This window comes from Protopterus annectens, chromosome 8.part1 (genome assembly GCF_019279795.1).
Source record: "Protopterus annectens isolate FY-2018-M chromosome 8.part1, PAN1.0, whole genome shotgun sequence".
NCBI lineage: Eukaryota > Metazoa > Chordata > Ceratodontiformes > Protopteridae > Protopterus > Protopterus annectens.
The window spans coordinates 239,271,599-239,293,520 of record NC_056742.1 but is presented as its reverse complement, the minus strand read 5'-3'; the positions used below and the strand labels follow the sequence as shown (position 1 = coordinate 239,293,520).

The 21,922-nt window shown below is 38.3% G+C and overlaps 1 protein-coding gene across 1 annotated transcript in view; it reads left to right on the top strand.

Moving 5' to 3' along the window:
• The first annotated feature begins 1,429 nt into the window (after positions 1 to 1,429).
• The window catches only part of DYNC1LI2 (dynein cytoplasmic 1 light intermediate chain 2), a 720,614-nt gene continuing 700,121 nt past the window's right edge, over positions 1,430 to 21,922 (top strand). The window contains exons 1-3 of the mRNA XM_044081588.1: positions 1,430 to 1,584; positions 2,018 to 2,091; positions 2,326 to 2,442. Coding sequence (XP_043937523.1) covers positions 1,490 to 1,584; positions 2,018 to 2,091; positions 2,326 to 2,442 — 286 coding nt within the window. The 5' untranslated portion in view covers positions 1,430 to 1,489. The remainder of the gene's footprint in view (positions 1,585 to 2,017; positions 2,092 to 2,325; positions 2,443 to 21,922) is intronic.

Here is a 21,922-nt window from a genome sequence, read left to right as displayed (position 1 = left end):
TAGGAATAGGCGAACTAGGCAGCCGCCTAGAGCGCTGCTCTAGTAGGGGCGCTTTTCCAGTATTTATTTGGTGTAGGTAGACCAAGATGGGGACACTGGGTGGTGTGGTGGGGGCGCCCTGGAGCCCTTTTGCCTAGGGCACCAGTTGACCTAAGGCCACTCCTGTATGCACGTACTGTCTGACCACAGTGGCTGACTAGGTTCAATATACAAACTGATCTACAAGGATGATGCATCGATGTTTAAAATACAGAATAATTATTAGAATCAACACATCATTAAACAATGATCCAGTACTTTAACCATAACTCTAAAGTGTACCTCATCATGAGAAATGTTCCTCATTTTGACTTTGTCCTCCTCAGTTTCACACTAAAAGGGTTAGTCACACGTTTAGTATTACCTGATTCCCGTGGGTAATTAATACTGAATTATACTAATTTATCAGAATAATGTTATAAGTATAGGTTCCACATTTTGGAGATGGAAGTTTGACAGCTACGATTTTATCCAAGAAATATTCAAGCCCGCAGCTCCCCTCCCCACACAAACTGGGACTGGCTTACAAAACTGGAGTAAAAATATAAATACATTTACAATCTCCAATACTAATTAAAGCTAGGCAGTACTGTACTGAAAAGTGTTGAGTGCATTTCATTTTCATTCAAAAGCATTTGTGCATGTTGCAAGAGCTGCGCAAAAGAAAAATCATATTTTTTAAATCGGCGTTCATACTACAGACTATATCTCACTCACATCCTCAGTGCAAGAAATCTTGACAAAGCCCGACTAAATGGGGGACAAAATCCCCAAATAGGAACATATTTTAAATATTCCTCTTAGATACTCAGAAAGTTGCTAGAGTAACAGGTTTTGTTAGCATTCATTTTCGGAATGATTTGAAGTCTGAAACTCAAATGTATGTCATTATTTAGTGACTTCAACCCTCAGATCACCCCAGTGATTTGCCAGAAAAAAACACACATTTTATGAGAAACAGAGCAAAGATATGAGCCGTAAATCTGCACAGTTCAGAGATATGCTACATACACACGAATAATATTTTATCTGAGGCGTGGCAACTGTAGGCGGTTCCCCTTTCACGTTGCTGGTCGCAGCTCATTATAATCGCTAATCTTCCGCCTGAAGATGGCGCTGATATATGTAAATACCCACTCCTCCACCCTTCATCTGTACACAAACACACTTTCATGGAATGGGTGGCTCCTAGCAAGTCTGACATCAAATATACAGCTGTATCAAGTCATGAAGCTGTCTTTCTAAGTGCCTGAATAAAATGAAAACAGAGGAAACACTGACTTGCTTTTTCCTTGTGCTTATTCAAACACAATACACTTCACTAGTAACTATGCAAGTGACGTAATAACGAGACACGTGCGCCTTTAAAATGAACTTCCAGTTTAATGACTAGGTGGCGGGGTCCTGGAGCGGTCCAGATGATGTCATTCTTTGTGGCAGCAACAGCAAGATGGCTCCTGTAGTAGAGAAGAAGATTTTGGGCGCAGCCGGAGCGGGAGAGGCCTTGGATATTACAAGTGTAGAAGAAGAAGGACAGAATTTGTGGCAAGTTTAAAATTCTAGCTTTTTCACAGCAGTGTTTCTGTTGCTTTGCACTGATTTATATTATCTTCCGGTCCAGATTTGTAAATGGGTGCATAAACCCGGCTTTCTTGCAGTAACTTACTTAGCATTGTTTTCTTAATTTGTATTTGTAAAAATGGTGGTGTTTGTATTATGGCCAAGTAGGGCACTCTGTTTTGAGCACTGGCATCTTTAAGGGCGCTTATCTGATAGTTGTAGACTGTATTGTTTATTTGAAATGTGTGCACGTTAGTATCTGTTCTGCTTTTTCATTAAGTAGGATCTGCTGGCTTTTGAGCATTTGCTCGTATATATTAGTGCAAAGAGCAAGATGGCATTTTAATTCATTATTTTTGTAAACGCTAAATGTAGGTAGCCGCAACAATAAGGATTTTGTTTTAATCTGTCATGACAGGTCTTCCATTCTGTCTGAAGTGTCCACCCGGTCTAGGTCCAAATTACCGTCCGGCAGGAACATCCTTGTGTTTGGTAAGACTTTGTGATTGTGTGTTGTAGAATAGTTTTGCTGAAATCTGATTTGTCTATTATTCTTTTGTTTTGGGCAGTGTGTTCGGTTAAGGGCAGTATTAAGTGTGCATTAAAACATTTTTAAACATACATGCAGTGGTTAGTTTAGTTTCTGGTACTTTGGTATTTGGGATTTTTGTTGTTGGTGAGCTTGTAATGGTTTATCCTGTGTGACTTCCCAATTTGTTATCCTAGGGGAAGATGGTTCAGGCAAGACAACGCTTATGGCTAAACTGCAAGGAGCAGACCACAACAAAAAAGGAAGAGGGTTAGAATATCTATATTTGAATGTCCACGATGAAGACAGAGATGGTATGTCGTCATTTCTTCTGCGTAGACAAGTAGTTGTCATCAAATATAGCAATCTTTTCTCAAAGATGAATACGTTTAAAAGAGTGCATTTTGTATGTATGTGCAGTTAATAATCGTGGAATTGCATTTGAAAGAAGGTCTTAGCTGTTTTTTTTTTCTTTTAAAGGGATGACAGTATAGAAAAGAATTGGCTACATTGTATGAGGCAGTTTTTTTATGCCTGTTACTTTAAATTTATTTAAACAGTACTGCATACTTGGCCTTCTTTCGCAACAGTGTAACTCTGATTTTCGGTGGTGGTTCATTGTCAAGTCACTTGGATAAACAAAATTTGTCAGGAATGTAATTTAAGTTTTTGTAAGAGTAATCACATTAGTAAAATCTTAAGTAAAGTATGAGCACACTGAATCTACACCAGTTTAAAAGAGGAAACCATGGGCTTTGCTATGTAAAAGGAGCTAGTAGTTCTGCTACTTATGTAGTATATAAGTCTATAAGGACAGTTGTGTCAATCTTCATGCCTTTTATTGATGGTACATATTCAGTATGCCCTTGTCAAGTATTGATAGTTTACACTCAATCATTTCCCTGATTTGCAAGGAAAGCAAAGGTTGTGGCTGTACTTAGTATTGTGTGTGCACCTGTATGAGCTGTCAATGGGGAAGGGTGGTGCAGTCTTATGGTAGACTGGTAAGTGGTATTTGGTTTACGTTCTGTGATTTTTACATGAGTCTACACTGTTGGCATTGGCTGCTTCTTGATTTACAGGAGTTCCAGATGGATCAGGTTTGCGATATAAAAATGGCGTATTTGTCTGCATCATTTGTTGTCACTTGTCACTATTGCAGAACAATAGCACTTGTCTTCATCACTTCTGTGGTAAGGTTTCATTCTAGTTGCATCTGAAAAAGGAATTGTGGATGCTGTTTGGTAAACTGCTTAGAAGCTTTAGTCTTAAAGTCTTATGGCTCTGTGTGGTGAGGGATGGTTGTCCTGTAACAATTCTGGCTGTAGTACTCCGATTATGATGAATGACATTTTGATTATTTTGTTTTATTTATTTAACATTTGTTGACCGGGAAAGTCTGACTAGGTTCCACAGATCCTGTTTTCAGTGGAGGCCCGGGGAGAAATGCTCCAGAAGCATGTCTTTAATAATCAGTTTGTTTGGTACAGGAGGACCCGAAAAGTAATACTCTCCACACTTCATACACATTATCACTAAATGCTGCACTCTGACATAAAATGTGTTCATTTTATTTGGTTATTGTGGAATGATTTTTAAATCTAAGTCTACATTACAGTAAGAAAACAGTGTAGCTGAGTTTTTGTAAAGACTGCTACTTACATATTTATCCTTTTTATAATACATTTTGAAATTCTCTTGTATGCGACCTATACCCTATACCCGATGTAACAAGTTGTTACACTTAGCTTTTCCTGTGTATTGAATAAGAAAAATAACCTGCAAGAAGACCCAAGTGACCACATCTGGGAAAAGTTAATGTGATGGGTTGTGGGGCTAACGACCATACATGTTTGTAATGGGGTATGATATGCTTTTCAGTCACCTGTTACAGGCAGCTTGGATTTGGGTATATAATTTATTATATTGTACACTATAAATGTTTTTCTGAACCTGGTAGTTGGAGTAGTGGGGTGTAGAATTCCTATAAACTAGTTGAGATCTGAAGGCTGCAGCTTGCTCTACATTTCACTGATGTTGCAACACTTTGCAAGGTGATCCAGTTTGAGTGCAACATTTAGCGTGTGAAGTGCGTGTATGAAGTGTGGAGGGTATTACTTTTTGGGTCCTCCTGTACCAAACAAGCTGATTTATTAAATTTGTTACAACCTTTTCTTGAAATTTAAATAGTGGATTTGCATCAGATGTTTAAAATGCAGTATAGCTAATTATAATGCAGTTAAACTTGGGGTAAGTAACTGTTTAAACATGATTATTTGCAGCAGAGTACAAGTTCTGACTTGGCCTTGCTCCATGCTAATGAGTATAATATTTTTAGTGGCTCCGTTATTAAGAGGCACGTGTGTGTGTGTGTGTGTGTGTGTGTGTGTGTGTGTGTGTGTGTGTGTGATTGCATTGACATGCTTCTGTTCAGACCATTTTAGTAGCTAACCACCTTTTCTATTTGTTTTATGGAAGCCAGGGAGGGAGGATTAGGTATGCATATGTTGTTCATGACAAAGCTTTTTGGCACAGAATATTATGTATGTGGAGCTGTCATCCTGCCACCCCCCCCCCCCAGCCATGATGGCAGTCCAATAATGCAGATGTGCAGTTTTTTTGGCATGGGGTTCTGCAGCTCTTTTCTCTCATCGCGAACATTGAATTTTTTTTTGTTTCTGTGAAGGACCTCGCAATGTGTGACATTACAGATTGTGTTTTTGGTGAGGCAAAAAGAACACCTTTGTGCTTTCTACTCCTGCCCATTTCTGTCTCCCGCTGTGTGAGGTGTGTAAAGGTTACCATATCCCCCTGTTGGAAGGGGGGATTGCTGTTCAAAAATGAATATTTCTTGGGTCATTGTAGACCCCAAGTACTAGCTGTCTCTGTACTGAACTGGATTTAATGGTTTTGTAAAAAAGCACACTTGGTATCTTATGTAGGTTGTTTTGTTTGGTGGACAGGAGCTGAATATGTGCATTAATTAAGGTTTTTATTGCTATATACTTACAGCAAGTGCATGTGTTGTGGTTCTTGTTTCTTTTGTCTCCTCCTGATGGAAGGTGAGGCACATTAATGACCCCCCCCCCCCTTTTGGGAAGTTGGTGTATGGTCTGGGGATTATGTTGATAAATGACTCCCACCCTAGCCATCCTTTTTGGCTTCTTGCAAATGACAACTTACCACTTGCTCAGTTTTATTTTAAAATGGAGCTGCATGGGAACCTCACTTCATGGAGTGTGCCAATTTTCAGTAAACAGGTCTTAAAATATAGTATGGGGAGGATCATGGGATATGTATGGGATTGTGTGTGTGTGTGTGTATGTGTGTGTGTGTGTGTGTGTGTGTGTGTGTGTGTGTGTGTGTGTGTGTGTGTGTGTGTGTGTAATATATATATATATATATATATATATATATATATATATATATATATAAATTTGCATGTATCTGTGTATATTTGTTTTAACTTGTTGTACAGTAGAACGCTAGGAGCGTCTCTTAAAGTAGAGAGAGAGAGAAGAGAGATATAATAATGCCCCCCCCCTTCCCTTGCATACAGCCTCCTCCGTTTAACCAGCCTTCTCTTTAACTGGACACCAATGCAGTGCAGTAGCCTAGCAAAAAGACAGAGAACAACACATCTCTCTCCTCTGGACTAAATATTTGAGTTTTAGACTTAGTGTGTGCACACCACAAACCATGTTATTCTAGCTGAACCTACAAATTCTATTTTTAATGCATTTTCTGATTGACCGGCCATTTGTTTATCCAGCCTAAGGTCCAGTCCCAGTGAGACCAGATAAGAGGGAGTCTACTGTGTGTGTCAGAGCTCCAACTTTTAGTTTAGAGATGTGAGATGTTTTGCTGTGAACTATGTGCTTATTCTAGCTGGTGTAGCTGGGGAAGCAGTTCAATTGAAGCTTTGTTTTTAAGATGTTCGTGTAAAGGCATGTCAGTTTAAACGTATAGATGACAAAATGCAAAGAAGTAAAATAATAAAAAGCCAGGGTTTAGTACATTTTAGGAGTAGCCACCCTTATTTGACGGAAAAATATTATATTTTTAGTAAAAAGGTAATTCTGTCTATTACATAATAAAGAGCAAGGTGTAAGTGTAGAATGCTATCATGTACTCACTTTCCACAGATTTGGGAGGTCATGAGGTAGTATGAGGTCATGAGGTAGTATGAAAATTAATTGCATCATGCATAACCTTGATTGACAGGTCATCTGCTTAATGGGTTTGCACATGTGGGGAAGTAGTTCTTGCACCTAACCCATGAGACTCCTGATCAGCTGAAAATATGCTACTGCACATCTGGGGGTGGTTACATATGCCAAATATTTAAGCCTGATCTTATCAACTGTCCTTTATTTTTTCCTTATTCCTCATAGTAATTCATTCTCTCTCTGTCTCTGTCTTTCAGTGAAATGGAGTAATATTTAAAAATTGCTTCTGACTTTGGACTTTGTTCCTAAGTTGTTTTTGGCTTTGAGAACTGAGTAGCAATGAACTCTCCTTGAGTAGCAAGTCTGTCCAACTTTCTCTACCTAGAGCTGTTTTTTCTCTCTACCAGAATGTGGTATATTTTAATAGATACACAATGCTCTGTGCAATTGCTGTCCTGTATGTTGTGTTTAGCGAATAATTAATTGCACGTCACCAAATCTGTGTAGTGTTCTTTATACATGTAATTTTAATATGAAAATATTAGGGTGTGGCGTTGGGGTAATGCTGAAATTGCACTGAAGGTGGTATTTGTCAGTTTGCATCAAGGAAAAGAGTTCCACACTTTTATGCTGAAGAACAAAAGGTGAATGAATCCACGAAATGTTATTTTGTAAGACTCTTTGCTTAGAAGTATTCAAATTTCCATGAAAAACTTTCACAGGGATTAGAGATGAGCAGAAAATTTAAGAGGCTTGTCATGTAATGCGCTACATAGCGAAAGACCTAAACCGTTATTGGAACTCTAGATATTTTTAATTTAAAGCAAAAGTTGCATCCATACTCATGCTTTACTTTAGTGGCCAAGTAAATTAAATTATTAGAACATTGAAGATGGACATGTTGTACGTTACTCCCACGTCCAGTAAACATTGTATTTCAATTGTTTTGCTAATTGTGGAACTTAAAGGTAAGTATAGTTAGAATTAAACAGGCTTTGCATAAATGTTAAATCTTGACGGTGAGAGAGAAATGTATAGTGGTATACTGACATTGGAGCAAGTTAATCATAAGTTGTACATGTTATGGCTAAAAACATTTGCCTGTAGAATTAACTGGCAGTGTAAGGGTCTTGGAATTGAATAATCATATCATGTTAAAGCCCTGTCTAAACAAGTGGGGTGTTTTTGAAGTGTTTAATACAGTACAAATGTATATTTTTGACATTTTATTAATTGTATAAACATTTGCGTTGGAAAAGTGTGTGCTAATTGATCAGCTGGGTTGGCCTGTTTAGAGTTTTCTAGTTTATACTTCTATAACAGACAGTTTCTTGATTTTAAATGAAGGAATTGGTAGTTTGAAAGCTAGCATTGTTATATTGTGCAAAGTTTAGAAGAAACACTTTCCTAAAATGTGACTATATTTTGCAGGACCGTTTTGGCGGCTTGCTTCCTGGGCATACACAGTTCTTGACCGTTTACTTCCGGGTCATCTAACTTTATTCAGATATGAAGGTTTTTATTGTGATTACCCTCCCTCTGTTCCCCTGCCTTCAGTTCAACTGTTCTATGAGTTTCCTTCCCTCTTCTTCCTCCACTGATCACCCTTACTTCCTCTTGGACAGTTGTGGTGAAGATCTGGAGAAACTGGGCCCTCTGTGGTCAATAACGAGAAGGGGAAAAAGTGGCCTAAATAGCCTTGGAGAATTTTCCTGTCACATAACTAATGTGTGTAATGTTTATGTAAGATTGATTGCACTCTAAAGTACTTCAACTTTTGCTTGTATTTCTATACTGTGAATATGTTGAGTTAGAATTGTTGAGAATCAAGAAACTAATTTTTCAGGGAAATCGGAGCAGAAAATTGGCTTGGTCAGTGCATCAAGACCAATTTACAGAATATGAAGTATGCCAAACCTAGCCAAAGCCTTCAACACTGTTCTCCACTTGGGCATAATAAACTCTCCCAGCTAGGCATCGATCCGCATGTTACCAGATGGGTAGCTCACTGGTAGAACCCACTCAGTCGAAATGTCAAAATAGTGGAAGCCACCTCTAGTAGTAGACCCGTAACAAGCGGTGTATCCCTGGGATTGGTCATGGGGCCTCTACTGTTTGGGATGTACTTTTCTGAGGTGCAAGCCAAAAGCAGTGGTCTGCTGACTTATGTTTGCAGATGACTGTAAGCTGGGTGTGGTCATAAATTCCCCTAGTGATGTGAAGAACCTCCAAGAGGGCCTGAACCAAACTAATGACTGGTACCAGAAGCCTGTCCTCAAACTGAATTCCAAGAAATGCATCATTTATCCCCTTTGAGCAAAAATGGTGTCCCCCCTAATTCTCACATTAATGTACTAAGCATGCAGTCAGTCGTGAGGGACTTGGCACCCAGGTTGATGGCAACCTGACTTTTGACCACCGTGTTGCCTCCATTGTTCTGAAGGCTTTCTATATGGCACAGTGATGGCAACCTGACTTTTGACCACCGTGTTGCCTCCATTGTTCTGAAGGCTTTCTATATGGCACAATGATGGCAACCTGACTTTTGACCACCGTGTTGCCTCCATTGTTCTGAAGGCTTTCTATATGGCACACCTTTATAAGTAAGGGTATTTCATCCAGGAACAAGGTTATAACATCCCTGTACTCCAACCTTATCAGACCCATTATAGAGTACAATGTCCCCTTCGGTATGTGCCTTGCCAAGCACATGCAGCAGTTGGCAACACCACAGAGGTTCCTGACCAAGAAAATCCAGGGTCTCTGACACCTGTCCTGTACAGATATGCTAAAAGCCATATCCTCTCTATTCCGTCTCATATAGACTGCTCAGATGTGAATTGTGTCTGGTATACAAGGCCGTCTTAGACTCTGCCTTTGAGCTGCTGCATATGTATAAGTCAAACTCCACTTGTGCAGCCTGCACGCAAGGTCTCAACCTGGTCTGTGACATTAATAGAACTTGTTGGTGGAATAGATTATTTCCCCATCTATGGAATAAAATTCCTGTTCATGTCAAGCGGAGTACTTCACTAGCTCTCTTTAAGAGCAACCTAGATGACTCAATGTGAAGTAGATTATACCCATGGGATTCCATCTGAGTCCCTGCTGGACAGGGAAAACAGGTGCTGACTTTGTGGGGCCATGGCTGAAATTCTTGGCTAGGTTTTAGAAGGGCCTCCGGGCCAATAGCCTAGTATCGTCCTATGAACTTATTTGTATATTTTTACTGCCAGGTGCTAGGTATTGACATTTTAATACCTTTGGTGTTGGCCAGAAAGTAGCTTTTTGTTGTACTGGTCTTTTACTCGAGCAGACATTTGTCTCTTATGTTTATGCATTCTAAAATCCCAAGCACCATAGGCATATATATATAACCACGTGATGGGCCACTGAAGAAGCAAATCTGCTGGAGTGCTACAGGGAGAGTAGTGTAATATATGTTGGGCACCATGAACTCTAGTATAAATCTTGAATGATTGTGATTCCAAACTTTTTTTTTTGCAAGGTGTTTGTAGAAAGATGTAAACTGCTGTGTAGGCACCTTGGTCTGTAATGGGACAAGTGATTTATGCGAGTCCTGTAGTTCCCATTTAGTCTTCTCCACAAATTGCAGACTGCTTTTGGTATAACCTTACCCTGTAATGATCTGTGAGGCACCGGACGCTGTTTGCCTTGGGCTGCTGTGCTGTGCAGTAACCAGACTAAATGGCTACGAGTACACATTTTAAATGCTGGTCCTTTTTTACAAAAAAAAAAATTTCTGAAGGCGTAATGCGCACATTTAGATGCTTAATCTTAGCATTGGGCCTCATTATTCACCTAAATTTTCCAAGCATAATTTCCCAAAACAGTGTATTTCACCATCAAGCTTTAAAATTGTCTGCTGTAGGTAAGTAGCATTTTCCAGAATGAATCTGATGGTGGCTAATCTGTATTAGAAACATAAGTCTATTTAGAGTAGTGTTATATTTTTTTCTTTGGGTAAAGTTTAAGGACTCATATCCTGAGTTTGGGGTATTTTTATCGGTTATAAAACAAAATTAAATTTTGTAATTTCAAAATTTCTAGTACCTTGTATAATCCAACCAGTTTGACAGATTATGTGGTGGAATTGTTTACATAACGTTTGTTTTCCTCCTTGCATACTACTGTTTTAATCTGGTTTGCCAGTAAATCCTGTAGAATCACATAAGGAAGTGTAATTACCACAGTTTTTAGCATAGGATACTTCAGTATGAATTTTGGATATAAGAACATGTTACAACTCAGTGTTTAAAGTTTTATATTAAAGTGATTCTTAATTAGTACAGATTGTGAAAAGGCAAAAAAAAAAACACTTGCATGCATTGTGCTCCATTTCCTGTCTATATGTCAGTATGCTGCAGTTTTTGAGGCTATAAAATGTTTCTCTCCAGTTGTAATATGATTTCTCTAAATGCAATACATGGCAAAAATAAACGTGTAACTCACTATTTAAGTAGCGACAAGTAAGAAAAAGAAATATGTAATATTTTAAATCAAGTCGCTACTCCACTGCTGAAAAAAGTTATTGCTACACAGCTTTCTTGCTATTTAAGAATGGTTCCAAGTAAACTGGTTTAAAAATTGCAAAATAATTTATTGATGTAAAAGCGGGTGTAATTCAAAATCACTTTCAAATATACTTTGATAAAATAGACTTCTTGCCGTTGTAAAAACTTCAGTAAAGTTGGGCTTGAACAAATATTCACACAAACCATTCGGTACTAGTGAATTGCACAACTTTCTTTGAAGTCAACAGTTCCTTAGGTGCTCCTATTGTAATAAAACTTCAGTGGATGGTAAACACAAGGCCCCAAAATTCAAACAGCTGTTCAACTGTACCTTGTTCAAGCAAAGCCCTTCAGTATCAATCAGTCACTTAATAACACACTCTATGCTTCTGTAGTTCTCCAAATACTTCCCAATATTATCAAAACTGGTTGCAGAACGTAGATCCAATTAGATTGTCCCAATGCCCACTCGATAAGCACTTTCGGTAAAACCTTCCTCAGATCGTGAATAATAGGGACTCCGTTACTCATTATTAAATAAAACTCTGACAACACCTCCAATGACATCAGCAGGCAAGACCAAACAAGGTCTATGACACACCTCCTTGTTTATCCAATAGTAGGTGTTCTGGCCTTTAAAGGCGGTTTTAAATGAATTACATTATTCAGCCCCGGAGGGCGATCAGCTCGCAGGTTTATAATCCATTTGGTCTCACACAATTCCGTTTTATTATTTAAATCGCCTCATTTCCTACATGCACCTTTTCAATAACCTTAAACCTAAAACTATGTGTAGGAAATTTGGAAATATGCACTGCTAAGGCATTATCTGTATCTCCTCTTTGTATGTCGCTCAATTGCCGCAGTAATCTCTCTTTAAACATTTAGTTAGTCTTGCCAACATAGAAGGATGTGCAGTCTTTGCAGGTTGTCAAATAAACCACATTTTGGGAGACTCATGTGGCTTTACAGCTAAAGATGAAATCTTTATTCATACTTGGATGTTTAAAGATATTACTAGTATCAATGTATTCACATGCAGAGCAATTCCCACACTGAAAAGTGCCTTTGTGTCCCATTATTTTTGGTTTAGAGAATCCCTCCTTCATACACGGAAGCCTCTTGATGATTATCTTGTTTTTGTAACAAAACTGTGGTTTGTCACCCACTATAGCCCGAAGTTTTGCATCTTGTGTCAAGATTGGCCAATACTTGTGTATAATCCGTACTGTGTGTAATCATTAAACGTATGGTAGATATTCTAGATATTCTTTCTTTATTCTTTACTAATGTTATCTCAGAATTCTGTGATTGATTACTTAATCTGTCCATTGTTAAATCTGTATCTTTATTAGCATAACCACGTGCTTGCAACCATTCTTTCAAGTCAACCATTTCCTGCTGTATAGTCATTTCTTGTGTACGTCTTTTTGTAATTTGTAGTGAGCTCATTTTTCATTATATTGCTTGTAACATGCCTTGGATGCATGCTGTTCTTATGGAGATAATTTCTCCAAGTAGGTTTTCTGTATAATGAAGTTTGCACATCTCCTTCTAATGAAATATTGGAATCCAAAAAGTTCACAAGGTCACGTGAATATTGACCTGTAAATTTGAAGCACTTTGTTTCATTAAGATACTGCATAAACATTATAAATTGCTTCTCATCTCCTTCCCAGAGCAAGAAAAGGTCATCCACAAAACGACCATAATATTTTGCTTGTTCAAACCATGGATTTACAGCACTTGGTCCTTTTTGATTGGGAAAAGAAATCTATTCTATGTTCGCTTAACTATTGGCGCAGGGGGTGCCCATGGCAACCCCCCCCAACGCTGCCAATAGATTGTAGGTCCATAAAGAAAGAAATTGGTGTCAAAAAGATCATTTCTAAAAGGGAAAAGAAAAGATTAGCACTATGCTTATTATAGTGCCTTCTCCAGTTATTCGTCTCACTGCTTCAATCCCATACTCATTGGGTATTGAACTAAACAGACTTGTAACATCCATTGTAGTCCTCAATAAATTTGTTTTATTCATTAGCTGCCCGACTGAAAGAACTCCAGTTATATTCAGTTGCGTACCGCTTGCTCAGAGGGGACCTATGCCTGACATACAAGGCAATGTCAAACCCAGACCTGATGAACATGCTTCATCTCAAAAAATCTAGATCCCTCAGAGCCACAAGGGCGGGAGACTTAAACCTAGACACGGTTATTAATAGGACGTGCTGGAGGGATAGATTCATCACCCAAAGACTCCCTATGCTGTGGAACAAAATCCCGGTTTATGTGAGGCAAAGCACCTCGCTGGCCTTGTTTAAGAGAAATCTTGACCAATGGATGGGAGATCGCAGATACACCCCAGGGGTTACCTCAGTGTCACTGCTAGACAGAGGCACAGCTAAATAATGGGCATAGTTTCTCCAACCTAAAGGGGAGGCGTAAGCCACAAAACTATGGGCTAGGCTTATAAATGCCCTCGGGCAGATAGCCTAGTATGAACCTATGAACCTATGAACGAGTCCATGGCCACTTTCAATTCTTCAGAAAGTCCTATATCTCTTAAAATGCTAGGAATATTCATTAGAATTTCTTTTAATTCTTTTTCTACAAACGTGGACACAAATTCCATAAATCCATCCTTGCCCCACCAGTATGGGGCGTAAAGGTGGTTACATTAAATTTTTATGTATCTTAGGAAGCCCACTTTTATAGATGGGATAGTAGGATGGATAACATTAAATTATACTGATCAATTTTAAGCTACCCTCTAGCAGCATACTATAGAGTTGGTCTTGTATCTTTTTCATACTCCCTTCTAATTTGCGAGAATTAACTTCCAAATATGTTGTATCGCTCAACATTTCTTGCATTTTATTCCTGTTTCTTTCAGATGAAAGAACGACAATGGTTCCCCCTTTATCAGCAGGTTTAAGTACTATTTCTTCATTATGCTGTAAATTAACCAAGGCTTGTCTCTCTCTAGGTGTTACATTATAAAAATGTTTGGTATCCTTCCTTGTTAACTGTTGGACTTCATCATTGCACATACGGGTAAATAGATCAACTGGATGGTTTATAGGTATGAACACACTGGGTTTCCTGAGTGTTTTTATTTTCAATTTTTCATGGTTTTCTTTTTTTTCTGTCTTTACTCATGGCTCGTGGGTTCCTGTATTGATTTTGTTTCAGGAAAACCGGCAAGTGCTGATTCAATGGAGCATGATACCCTCCTTTTTTAGGGAGGGTGGGTTCCTATCTGGAGCATGATATACTCCTTTTTTTAGGGAGGGTGGGTTCCTATCTCCACAGACTTCTGTTGCTTCTGCTGCAGTAGTGGCTTGAGCCCCCGTCATATCTAAAGAGTCAATATGGTTAAGATTAATCTGTGGCTCTTCCAGAGATCTTGTTACCAAATTCAGAGTAGACTCATTCTCATTTTTTTTTTTTTCTTTCAGTGATGTTTTTTGATTTGTAAATTTCTGCAAACGTGGTTCAGGCCTTCTCTCCTCTCTAGGCCATTCAAAGATTTGACCATTTTTTAAAATCCGCAATATCTCTAACTTTTTTAATTTTCTGTTTTTTTTTAAGCCTTGTTTCATACATATTCAGGTTAAATTGCAATGTTTCTAATTTAGTGATTTGTGTATTGGTTAACTCAATTTTTTCAAGTTCTGCTTGTTTGTCCTGAATAAAGACTGTAGCTTTTTCCTTTGGTTTAAAAAATTCTATTAACAAGCACATAGCGAAAACTAGTCTCCAAATTTATCGCTTGCCATCTTGCCAGTAAATCTGGGTATTGATTCCCATAGCTAGACATGCATTTAATTCTCATTCCCCTCGGTATTACTTGATTATGCATGCTAGCTTCATGTGATACCTCTGCCATGTCAATCTTTAAGACTGTATGCGGTAGTTTCTACTTCACTTAAAATAGTGTCGAAAGTAGCATCTGTGGTGTCAGCTGATACTGCCTCAGTTAGACTTTTCAAAATTCACATGCAACAAGGGGTTTACAATCCCCCCCCAGAGACTCTGGTCCTATAGCTCTATCTGCCATGTTTAGTGAGTAAATACTAAATAAAAACAATGCAAAAATAAACGTATAGCTCCCTATTTGTAGCAACAAACAAGAAAAAGAAATATGTAATATTTAAATCAAGTCGCTACTCCACGGCTGAAAAAAGTTATTGCTACACAACTTTCTTGCTATTTAAGAATGGTTCCAAGTAAACTTATTTAAAAATTGCAAAAGAATTGATGTAAAAGCAGGTGTAGTTCAGAATCACTTTCAAAAATACTTTGATAAAGACTTCTTGCCATTGTAAAAACTTCAGTAAAGTTATAGTCCTGAGGCTTGAACAAATATTCACACACACCATTCTGTACTAGTGAATCGCACAACTTTCTTAGGAGCCCCTAAGGAACTGTTGACTTCAATCGTAATAAAATTTCAGTGGATGGTAAACACAAGGCCCCAAAATTCAAACAGCTGTTCAAATGTACCTTGTTCAAGCAAAGCCCTTCAGTATCAGTCAGTCACTTAATAACACACTCTATGCTTCTGTAGTTCTCCAAATACTTCCAATATTGTCAAATAAAAAAAAACGCTGGTTGCAGAAGTTTTATTACGATAGGAGCCCCTAAGGAACTGTTGACTTCAAAAGAAAGTTGTGCGATTCACTAGTACCGAATGGTTTGTGTGAATATTTGTTAAAGCCTCAGGACAATAACTTTACTGAAGTTTTTACAACGGCAAGAAGTCTAAGTATTTTTGAAAGTGATTTTGAATTGCACATGCTTTGAGATCAATAAATTCTCTTGCAATTTTTAAACACGTTCACTTGCAACCATTCTTAAATAGCAAGAAAGCTGTGTAGCAATAACTTTTTTCAGCCGTGGAGTAGCGACTTGAGTTAAATATTACTTAAATGCAATACATGGTTTGTTTGGATGCCATAGAAAGGCATAAATATCTTGTTTTATTTCCTTTAAATGAGTTTCATTAAAGGATAATGCTGTTAAAGTACCTTGGTTATGTCCCATTCATCAAATATGGTTTGTCTTAAGTAACACACTTTCATTTTGTCTTGTTTTTATGTTAACCAAAATACCCAGGGATTAATTTTATCATTTCAGTTGTAAATGAACTTTTTATTAACTGTTTTGGTTCCACAGTAAGGTGCTAATTTTATTGACATAGTTAGAACACTTGTGCAGAGCTTCTTAACATTATATATTTCTGTTGCTAAATAATAGAAGTTTGGCGTCATGTTTGATACTTTTTTTTTTTTTTTTAACCGAATATTAAAGTTGTAATTTATATGCTTTTAAATCCTTAAGTAGATGTACAATTATGGGAAATCGTATTTTCCAGATGTTAGACTCAAAGTTTAGTCTTTTCAGTGTAGAGACTTGTTACTTTTGTTTTATATCTTGCATAGGTAATGCTGTGTTTGCCTACTGACAAAATCCTTGTGTGGAAATGAAGGGTAGTCTCATTTTAATGAATTTATAGGGTGTACGTTAAATGTTTTGTTTGTCTTGTGTTAATACTGGAGTTGGAAGTATATTTACATGAAGGAGAACTGTAGTTGTACATTCAGAAAGAATGCAACTTTCATGACTTTCTGAGGTGTGTGTGTGTGTGTGTGTGTGTGTGTGTGTGTGTGTGTGTGTGTGTGTGTGTGTGTGTGTGTGTGTGTGCATTCTCAATCTGCCTTTTTTTATTTTGATAGGAAGTCAATGTTAACATTTTAATGTAAAAGTTTTGTTTTTGTATCAATTTGTAAGTTATAGTTTCTTAGGTTTTGAAGGTTTGAAGAACGTCGTCTTCATCAGGAAGTTCTGTGCTGGATTTGAATGTTTTCAGTTCAGTCGATTTAGTCATGGGAGACTACACTGTGAGACACAGATGTGCCTCTCACCAGGCTGGAGAAAGTCAGTTGGTTGTCTGGTGGCAGAATCTGCCATATCACACACTTGCTAAAGTCTTGCAACAATGAGTACTGTTATGACACTGTCATAATCCATGCTGGGTTGAATGACTTGATGCATCTCCCTGGACTAAATGAATAGAGAGACTATTGAGCTCGCTGAGTGTGTCCCAGGCAGGTATGTCCCTAGCTTTAAGCAGCATTCTACTGTCAACCAGAATGATGCCTCAGTACAAACCCAGAAAATGATTGACACCAGAAACTTGCTTAGTTTCTGGTGTCATTCCAGGGGATCCAGTACTTGACAGCCTGGGAAGATATGATTGACAGACCAAGATGCTTTGCTAGAGATGGCCTGCATCAGTCTCACTTGGGCTTCTGGCAAAGGCCCTTGCCTCCCCCATAGTGCCTTTCTTAAGAGTCCTATAGTCTAATTAAAACTAACCTAATTTCAACAAAATATAAATTCAAGGTCATGCTGCTAAATGCTAGGAGTCTGAACGTGAAACTGCACTCATTGCAAGCATTCTTAACCCTGGAAGATGCTGACATCTGTGTAGTCACAGAAACCTGGTTTGATGCTGACATTTGTGTAGTCTCCGATACCTGGTTCAAAGCTGTGGAGAGCACCCCTAGTCTTGCCTGGTTACTCATCCAACCATACATTCACACCCCAAACTGTGGGCAGCAAAGCCAAAGGAGGTGGAATTTCAATATATATCAAAGATGCACCTCTCCAGGCTGGTCAAACAGTATGACACACAGGAGACACTCAGGTGCAGTTAACCGTTGACATGAGCCCTATTCAAATCCTAGCTACAGGCCCCCAAATTTGACAAGGTGCCCACTCCACCTATCTGGACCTCTTCGAATTTATCAAGATTCAACCCTTTACCGTGATCCTGGACAACTACCCAACCATAGATCAGAAAAACTACTCATGCCAGAACGCAAATGCCCAAAGGTTGTTCTGTTATAATAGTAATTAATAAAATTTTTATTTTATTGTGTTATTAGCTGTTCCAATGTATTTGCATAGATATAGTTACTACCCCCACAAAGAGGTGAAAATATCTTAGACTTGATATTAACCAGCATGAGTAACCACTGCAGCACCCCTACAGTAGCCTCCTCCCTGTTAAGATCTGACCTTAAAGCAGTCACTTTTGAAGACAGCATCTCCCCTGACCCCTCTAGCTAGGGTCAATCAAAAAACTTCTTCAAAGCTGATTACAGTCTCCTGAGGATGGTATAAAAAGCTTCACAGCCCCCTCCTCTGTTGGAACGGGCACTAATGTCCAAATCTATACCAAAGTACTGTACGAGCACTTGTATAGATGCATTAAATCAGGAATACCAGATAGGACAAAATCTTCCTCGGCAAGGAAGAGTAAACCTGTTTGGACATCTGCAATAAATAAACTGTATAACAAACTGAAAAAAATCAGCATCCAGGACCTGGAAGGAGCAGTTGCCCACTTGGAAGCAGTCTCTTAGCCTAAACAAGCAAATAGCATTAATGAAATCCTCTAAAGCCAACTTTGAGTCCATGTTGGCCACATCTACTACTAGAGATAATCATAAGGCCTTCACATTTGTCTGCAGTCTCAAAGGAAGCACCCAGATCTGTTCAGAACTGGTGGTCAAGGGCACCACATACACAAATGCTGTAGATGCACCCAACCTACTGGCTAACAGATTCAGTGAAAACTTCACCCCTCTGTCCCCCCACCAATAAAATGAGAACATCCCCCGTACCTGCGCCCCCCCTATCTCTGGGGGAACAGGTCATCACTGCCCTCTCAAAGGCACAAAATACAGTCTCCATGGGACCCGAAAACGTCCCAGGCTGCATCCTACATGAACTTGCAGCACCTTTAAGCCCCCTGTTCAACCAATGCCTGAGACCGGCTTTGTCCTAGCCAAGTGGAGGACGGCCACTGTCATCCCTTTTACACAAAGGTGGAGTGTCCAGTCTGGGCAACTATAGACCCATCAGCCTAACTAGCTTGATCGGCAAGGCCAGGGAATGGATTGTCATGGCCCTCATTCACAGGGGCATTGGTAGCCTTCAAACACTTGAACCCACACAGTTCCTCTTTGTCAAAAGAGGTAATGTCTGTTAAATTTGGTTGACTTGGAGACAGTCACCAAATCCGTGGACCATGGCCAAATCCTTCGACACTGTTCCCCACTTGGGCATAATAAATTCTCTCAACTAGGATCGATCCATATGATATCAGATGGGTAGAAAACTGACTTACTGATGTAACCCATCTAATTTAAAATAGGAGAAGCCACCTCAAGCAGTAGACCCGTAATGAGTGGTATACCCCAGGGATCGGTCTTGGGGCCTCTTGTGCAGGATATAATTCTCTGAGGTGCAGACCAAAACCAGTGAGCTATGGCTAAGCTTGCAGATGACTGCAAGCTTGGCACAGTCATCAGTTCCCAAAGTGATGTGGACGTCCTGCAAGAGGTCTCACCCAAACAGATGACTGATGCCAGAAACATGGCCTCCAGACTAATGCCAAAAATGCATCCTCCCCTTTGAGAATGTGTCCTCATATTATCACATTAATAATGTCCTAAGTATGCAATCAGGACAGTTTGTGTTCCAGAGACTACCCCATCAGTGAAAGAGTTCTCTCCACGTCAAGCAGAGTACCCCATTATCCCTTTTGAAGTGCAACCTGGATAACTGGATGGGAAATGGAAAATACACCATTGGGATTCTACCTGTGTCCCTGCTGGACAGGTTCTTTGGGTGTTGACTTGTCTAAACCTGGTCAAAACTCTTGGCTAAGCTTATAAGGGCTTCTGGGCCAATAGCCTAGTAACTCCCTGTCATCCTAGGGTATTATTTGATAGTCTGTGTAGATTTTTGGGTGCTTAAAGGATGAAAGATCAAGTGTTTCCATTGTGGTTTAAGGTTTGTTGTATGTAAATTGACTGTAGCTATACACTCCCTTATGAAGTCTTCAATTTAGCAAAGTCAATATTTTACACGTGTCCTGTGAAAACTTGAGAGAACCCATAATATTTCATTGTCTTTGAAGGACAATGAACGTCTTTGTGTATGAACAGTCTTATTCATCATGAATTTCTATAATCTTATAGTTTAAGCATCCATTTAGTATAACTTGATAGTGGACAAGATATAAAGGTTCAACTTTGGAACTTATTCAATGATTTATTTATTTTTTTTATTTCTGAAAGCATAAAATTGGGGGGGGGGTTACAAAGTAGATATCTAAAATGATTTGTCCAATTTTATAAAGCTGTAGCAACTCTCCTCTTATCCAAGCATGCATTCACAGTAATCTTACAGCGTCACATTGCTCTTTGTTTTTAATAATAAATGTCTATGTATTTTCAACAAATGGCTCCAGGTCCTGGTATCCAGTACACACAAAGTAAAAAGTGTATTTTAATACTCTGAAGTAACCATACTAAATCTGCTTTCCTCATCTTGGGCATAATAGCCATCTGTCTTCCATAGGACTGGTAACTGTAGTTAAAGGGTGATAGAATTCAGTATTGATTTAAAGATCTCGCTCCCAGTCTCTGCGTAGAAATGATATTTCTTAACTGCAGTTTAAATTATTTGAAGACACCAGTTTTCCTGCACATTAATTGAGTGATTACATGTTGGAGATTATTCTGTCTTGGAAGTTTTGTGTATGTAGTTTTAGTCTGATAATCTGTGGTACTTTAGCATTTCTTTTTAAAACTGTTTTATGACTGGCATTTTAAAGCTGAATGTGCCTGTAAAGTACTGTATATGGCATACTAGTAAAAAAAAAAAAAAGTAGATTAGTTATTCTAAATTTGCCATTTTGTAATCTCAAACCATTTTGTAATCTCAAACTATGTTGTACAGTTAATCAGCATTAATAATTGACTGGCCAGGATTAATTTATAAAATCTGAGCTCATTTTTGTTGTAAGGGTGGTACATTAATTATAACACATTTCCTTGTTTACTGAATATCTTCCCTGGAAATAACACCTTTCCATATAGTAAGTTAATGTAGTCAACTCCAGGTTTTACACTTAAGTTGTAATTGGAAATATTTGCTAACCAATACAATCTCCAGGTACCACTTTAGAGTTACTCCAGATCATAACAATATTGGGAGTAATTTTAAAGCATTATTAAAATATCAAGCCAGTTGTATGGATTATTGAAACCATCATTTTTGGTGGGCTTCAAAGTAGAAAAAATTATATAATATATATATATATATATATATATATATATATATATATATATATATATATATATATATATATATAATTTTTTCCTAAAATCCTTTTTAAAGTAGTAGCCTTCAAACATTGTTGTATAAACTTAGTTTGCTGTTGACATTTTCTTAAATCACTGTAGTAATGCTTGTATGCCTTTTTAAAAATACATGTAGAACACTGAATAGAAAGGACTTGCTCAATGTCCTTCAAAAAGTCTTAACTGGAAGAACCAAACATCTGGACATGACACTAGCCCAGTCAACAAGTTCATAAATGTAACTTGCAAGAAATGGAATGCTAGGTCGTACATTTTTCTTTAACAGACAGTCATATGGGGGAGTTTAAAAGACCAACTGGACTATCCTAAAAGCACTGCATTAAAATTACATGCATTTCTGCAGGTATAAATTGTTGAACACTGGGCAGTTTTCACTTTTTTAACCAAAAAAAGTCACCCTGGTGTTGTGTACGCCTTATCAAAATGCAAGCAAACTGATATCCTGACATTAGCTTTTCAGGGCATGTAGACTACGAATACACTGCCTTGCTTTTAGCAAGCACCACCACCACACTAGCTACTTTGAATCTGCATCAACATGTTTTCAATTAAACCACTATTTTTTAAATGATGGTGTGTTTTGATTTAACAAGTACTCCAAAGGTTTAAGCTTGCTTTCTTTCTGTCTCTGCAATGGTGTGGTAAAAATTTAACCCTTACCATCTTCCACAATTCTCGGGCAACCAGCACTTGCAAGTTGAAGTTGTATAAATATTTAGGTTTTTATACAAGGTGCTGTTTACATTTTAATTTCTCATTGTAGCAGGAATTTTGCCCATTTTTGTAAGTGCTGTTTTGGGTACATCTCTTAGGTGGAGAGGCTTATGAGTGCAGTGCCTCGTAAGC